The 6,537-nt window shown below is 46.9% G+C and overlaps 2 protein-coding genes across 2 annotated transcripts in view; both read left to right on the top strand.

Annotated features, from left to right (window-relative positions):
* LOC125906447 (uncharacterized) overlaps positions 1-6,537 on the top strand; it is an 82,977-nt gene that overhangs the window by 25,024 nt on the left and 51,416 nt on the right. The window lies entirely within an intron of this gene.
* LOC125906436 (uncharacterized protein K02A2.6-like) lies at positions 112-5,122 on the top strand. The gene has a single exon (XM_049605212.1). It carries the CDS (start codon positions 203-205, stop codon positions 4,703-4,705), a length of 4,503 nt encoding a protein of 1,500 aa, XP_049461169.1. The 5' UTR covers positions 112-202; the 3' UTR covers positions 4,706-5,122.

The raw sequence follows: 6,537 nt of genomic DNA, 5'->3' as shown, positions 1-6,537 counted from the left end.
ACTAACGGACGTAAAAGTGGCGACGAGGATAAAGTTTTATAATATACCGCTAGTTTGCGTGTTTATAACCCAATTTTAACGTGTGCATTTTATCTCGTGTGCCGATCGGGACCTTTTAACGTGTTCGTTTATTCGTATTGTGTGATCGCGTATCGTATGTGCGTGTGTTAAAATACCTTCACCGCGTCGGAAACGTCGAAGGATGGAGACGGACGAAGTGAACTCTGGTGACCTTTTTGGAGATGCCGATCAACGACGATTGTCGCAAGGCCGTGTTCCCGTTCCTGTCCAAGCCGCGCATCCAAGCGGCCTGCTGCAAGGAGTTTTCTCAACCCAGGAGCAGTATAGTGGACGCCGGGAAGGAACTGCATTCGCGCCGCCGCCATCGCTGCCAGGTCCAGCGCCATCGTTTTTCACTCCAGCGCCATTGCAAGCGCCCGCGCCATCGCAGGCGCCCGCGCCATCGCAGGCGCAACGTCTGGAGCAGCATGATGACCCGATGCTGAAAACGTTAAATTTGCTTCAACAGCAAATGGCCCAGCAACAGAAGATTCTGAATGAGTTTTTGCAGCAACGCCTTATAAGTCACGGCGCTGCAACAACCAGTTTTAGTCATGAACAAATAATTGATTCCTTGTCTCGAAATATTTCAGAGTTCCGGTTCGATACGGACACGGGAATCACGTTCAAAAACTGGTACTCACGCTACGTAGACTTGTTCCAGAAAGATGCTGCTAGGATCGACGATGCTGCGAAAGTCCGGTTATTGCTGCGGAAACTGGGAGCTGCCGAGCATGACCGTTATTTGAGTTTCATCCTGCCAAGCCGCCCGTCCGATTTTTCGCTCGAGCAAACGGTGGAAAAGCTGTCAACCCTCTACGACTACCAGGAATCGCTGCTGAGTAAGCGATTCAGATGCCTGCAGTTAGTGAAGAAGCGGAACGAAGACCATCTAAGTTATGCCTGTCGAATCAACAAGGCGGCCGTTGAATTCGAGCTCGGCAAGCTCAACGAGGAGGACTTCAAGTGCTTGCTATTCGTCTGTGGTATGAAGGACGAGACTGATGCAGACATACGAACACGCTTGCTGGCAAAAATAGAGGACCATAGCATGACGTTGCAACAGCTAGCCGCCGAATGCAGTAGATTGGGAAATTTAAAAAAAGATAGTGCGATGATCGAGACACCGGGAAATGATCGAGTTTTGGCAGTGAACCTGAAAACGCCCTACCCTCAGAAAAAGTTTCCAAATGCCTCAAAAGCGAATCCCAGCAAACCATGTTGGCTCTGCGGAGGTACACACTGGGTGCATGACTGCAGATATCAAGCACACCAGTGTACGATCTGTTCCAGAACGGGACACAAAGAGGGTTTCTGCAAAACAGCAAATCGCCAGAAGTATAATAAGCCGAAATATAAAAAGCAAGGCAAAACACAGACCAGAGTAGTTACGGTGAACGTGCATAGTGTTCAGAAACGCCGCAGATATGTCACTATTGCAATGAATGGCACGCCCGTCCGTCTGCAGCTTGATACGGCATCTGACATCACAGTCATTGATCGTGAAGCTTGGAAAAAGATTGGCAGTCCGACATTATCACCACCGGCAGTGGTTGCACGATCAGCTTCTGGCACTAATTTGGCACTAGACGGGGAATTTGTATGCAAAGCCAGTGTAGGCAATCAGACCAAAGAAGCTACAATTACTGTTTCCCCGACACGTTTAATGCTTTTAGGTGCTGACCTCATCGATCTTTTTGCTCTTTGGTCTTTACCAATAGATAATTTCTGCTGCCAAGTACGAGGTACTAAATTCACGTCGCAAAGAACGTGGCAAGAACGTTTTCCTAAAGTATTCCAAGGAACCGGACTTTGTAAGAAAGGAAACGTATCTTTTGCTATAAAAGAAAATAGTCGCCCTGTGTTTCGCCCTAAACGACCAGTGGCTTACGCCGTACAAGAAGCAGTAGACCGAGAGCTAGATCGACTTCAGGGCATAGGAGTAATAACTCCAGTGAAGTTTTCACAATGGGCAGCACCGGTCGTTGTAGTAAAAAAAGCAAATGGTGCCATTCGCATATGTGGAGATTACTCCACTGGCCTCAACGATGCGCTACAGCCAAATGATTACCCGTTGCCTTTACCGGATGACATATTTTCAAAGTTGGCTAATTCAATAATTTTCAGCAAGATAGACCTAACCGATGCTTTTCTGCAAGTGGAAGTCGAGCCGCAGTACCGCCCACTGCTTACAATAAATACGCATCGCGGGTTATATCATTATAACCGCCTTCCACCAGGAGTTAAGGTCGCTCCAGCTGCGTTCCAGATGATCATGGACAAAATGTTAGCCGGTCTAAATAACGTTTCTGGATACCTGGATGACATTATAGTCGGGGGCACTTCAGAAAAAGAGCACGACGAGATTTTAGCCAAAGTATTCCAACGCATTCAAGACTTTGGATTCACGATTCGTGTTGATAAATGCGCATTTAAAATGCAGCAAATAACATATCTCGGACACGTAATTGATCGTCGTGGACTAAGGCCTGATCCCGCAAAAATCCAGGTTATCAAAAATCTTGCTGAACCAACAGATGTCACCGGTGTTAGATCCTTTTTGGGTGCAATCAACTTCTACGGGAAGTTTATACCAGACATGAGAAAGTTGAGGCATCCTTTGGATAATTTACTCAAGGCAAATACTCCATTTCATTGGTCGTCGGAATGTAAACGGGTTTTCAGAGAGTTTAAGACGATTTTATCGTCAGACCTACAATTGGCTCACTACGATCCGCAAGAAAAGATTGTGATCTCGGCGGACGCATCATCAATTGGCCTTGGGGCAACTATAAGCCATCTGTACCCCAATGGTCTCAGACGTGTAGTACAACACGCTTCTCGTGCCCTTACTGAGGCAGAACGTCAGTACAGCCAGATCGATCGAGAGGGACTAGCGATCATTTACGCAGTAAAAAAGTTCCACAAAATGATTTTTGGTAGGCATTTTACGCTTCAGACTGATCATCGACCTCTACTGCATATATTCGGATCGAAGAAAGGCATCCCAATATTTACTGCTAACCGTCTTCAGCGTTTCGCGCTTACTTTGCTGGCCTACGATTTTAACATTGAGTACGTGCGCACCGACGATTTCGGAAATGCTGATTTGCTCTCACGACTCATTAACACGCACACCAAGCCAGATGAAGACTGTGTTATAGCAAGCGTGAACTTGGAAGAAGACATTAAATCGGTGGCAATAAGCGCGCTTGATTCACTACCGCTGAACTTTGCTGATCTCGCCAGAGAAACAAAACGAGACCCACTTCTGAAAAAGGTGTCAGTTTACATCAGCGAAGGCTGGCCCAGAAACGCAGCGTTTACCGATGAGCTTGCTCGTTTTAATGCCAGGAAAGATGCACTAACAACCGTAGAGAATTGCATTCTTTTCGGTGAGAGGGTGGTAATCCCTAAAAAGCTACAACAAAAATGTCTTCAGCAGGTGCATCAGGGCCATCCAGGAGTGCAGCGTATGAAAGCGTTAGCTAGGAGTTTCTTTTATTGGCCTACAATAGATGCTGACATCGAGGAATGGGTGAAGACATGTCACCCATGTCAAGCAGCTGCCAAATCACCCGCACATTCCGCTCCGGTACCATGGCCGAGGGCAGCAGGCCCATGGCAACGTTTACACGTCGATTTTGCGGGCCCACTAGACGGTGATTATTACTTAATTGTCGTAGATTCGTTTTCTAAATGGCCCGAAATAATCCGTACCAGTAATGTTACAGCGAAAGCTACTATAGCCATGTTACGCTCACTTTTCGCTCGTTTTGGAATCCCGAAAACGTTGGTATCGGACAACGGTACGCAGTTCACCAGCGAGGAGTTCGGACTATTCTGCGACCGCAATGGCATCGAACACATCACAACGGCCCCCTACCATCCGCAATCTAACGGGCAAGCTGAAAGATTTGTGGACACTTTCAAGCGAACAGTCAGAAAGATATCTGTGGATGGTACCTCACTACAAGAAGCGCTGGATACATTCCTACTAGTATATCGAAGTTCGCCAAACCCTTCGTTAGGAAATGCTAAGTCACCGGCGGATATCATGTTGGGAAGGCAAATGCGCACAACTTTAAACCTGCTCCGTCCACCAAGTCCTGAAACCATTAGTATGGAAAACGAACCGAAACCAAGCAGACAGTTCCAACCCAACGATCTAGTCTATTTTAAACGCTTCGCAGGTAACGGATGGAGATGGGTAGCTGGTACAATTGTTAAGCAAATAGGTCATGTCATGTATATGATTGGAACGGATGATCAGAAAATGTTTAGATCTCATATTAACCAGATACGCAAGCGCTACGAGAGGCATCATCACGTTCCGGCTTCGGTCACCCATCGTAAGCTGCCGATAGATGTTTTGTTGGATACTTGGCAGCTAACACCGCAACCATCTACTGGCACGTCCCGCATACCACCACAGCCAGTCGACCCCGAGCATGTGGACATCTCTGTGTCCCCTCATCAGCCGTCATCCGAGACCAACGGTCCTTATGTTCCCGCTACATCGCCAGCGACATACACACGCCCGACGACACGACCTGTTCCATCGTGTGCTTCGGCCCAGGTGCCACGACGGTCTTCTAGAGTTAGAAAACCGCCCAGTCGGTTCGACGTGTACCGTCGGTTTTAAAAAGAGGGGGAGATGTTAGATGAAAGAATGCAGCCAGCTGCTCGCGTGCTCTCTCTGCAGTAAGCCGCTCTTACTGCAGTTGACGAGCCGTGAGCGCCTGAGAGCGATCGGTCGGGGTGGATCGTTCGGCTGCTGCGCGAAGAGCAGAAGACACTTCGCATCGGGGCAGCGCGGCGTACACAACTAAGCAATAAAGCATCCGTTAAGTTTATAACTATATTTATGTTCGTGTGTGTATTGTCCATTGTCGCATATAGCCACTAACGGACGTAAAATTTACATATGCCCATTTTGCCCCAGGGCTATGCCCATTTTACCCCGCGTGTCAAAATAGCTTCTCGTAAAACATCAACTTTTATTTTACACTGTTTTCATGATTTTACACATCTCCACACTCAGCGTACGACATCTTCCCTGTTGCTGTTCTGGACCAAAATTTGTGTTTCTACACTTATTGTTCAAAAAAGTAGTAGCTCCTAGGATCTGACTTTACAAACAAATATCAAAATTTTATGTTCTGCTAATGATATTGCACTGAATTTAATTGCATTACATTAAGTTTTTACATATCTTTCATAAAAGTTCGTCAGAGTATGAAAATGTCGATACAATTTGTCATGAATAACTTAAATTTCAAGATTTTCGCGCATAAAATTATGACGCGCGCTGTGTGTGCGGCGGCGTAATTCGCTACTCGTATAGCCGTCTCGCTTCTTCTTGTGTGTGCTTTACCGTTGCTGACCGCTTCAAGAACATTGCTGCTCACACACACGTCAGTCTGTGGCAAACAATTGGAGGGGAGGATGTGTCGGTTTGCTCCAGAAATCGTGTGTGATTTTGGTGTTCTGGATTTGGTTCCATCCCTGTTTGTTTTAGTGAAATTGAAAAGGTAAGACTCATAGACCGATGTAAAAGTGTGAGAGTAAAGTGATGTTGATGGTAACTGATTATTTTCTTTGTTTCTTTTCCTGCTTTCATCCACTGATGGTGTCGAGCATCGCCGAGGATGTGATCGAATGCGGAATATTCGAAACGAGGAGATTCATTCCGGATTTTGTTTGCAATAAGGTAAGTTATGAAAACACACAAAGCATACGAAAAAAGAGTGAGTAATCTTATTCTTAACTTTCATTTCTTCAACAGCGCTGAACTAATCCTCCAGCTTACAGGACGGCAAAGGTACACGCACAAACGTGCACACATCAGCCTTCTGGGAGAACGAGAACACGGGAGGGGGAGACCGGCAACGTATAGAACCTTTACGCTCCCTCGTGCGTTCGTGCGTGCGTGCGCGCGCGCGTCTATGTGTGTGTATGTGTGTGCATGTCTGCGTGCGTGGCTGTGTGTGTTTTTGCCGCTTCGCATAACGAGATCCTACGGGATCACCTTGCGAAAAACACCAAGAGAGGGGGAAGGGTAGGTATGTGTGTATGTGTGTGTGTATGTGTGCTTGCATGCGTGCGTGGCTGTGTATGTGTGTGTATGTGTGCTTGCATGCGTGCGTGGCTGTGTATGTGTGTGTATGTGTGCTTTTGCTGTTTGGCGATCTCCTACGGAATCACCTTGCGAAAACACGTGGGGGGGGGGGGGGAGGAGTGAGGTGTGTGTGTGCTTGCCTGCGTGCTTTGTGTGTGTGTTTTTGCGTTCACGTTCTACGGGATCACTTTGCGAAAAACACCAAGGGGAGGAGGAGGTGTGTGTGTGTGTGTGTGTGTGTGTGTGTGTATGTTTTTTTTTCTTTGCCGATTCGCACTCTCTCGCGGATCTAGTTGTGTACGTTAGTTTTTTTTTAGTTTCTTCGAAAAATACCTGGGGGAGGATGTGTGTATGAA

Source organism: Anopheles coluzzii, chromosome 2 (assembly GCF_943734685.1).
Source record: "Anopheles coluzzii chromosome 2, AcolN3, whole genome shotgun sequence".
NCBI classification, from domain to species: domain Eukaryota; kingdom Metazoa; phylum Arthropoda; class Insecta; order Diptera; family Culicidae; genus Anopheles; species Anopheles coluzzii.
Note: the sequence above shows the minus strand (reverse complement) of the source record. Positions and strands in the feature narration are given on the sequence as shown.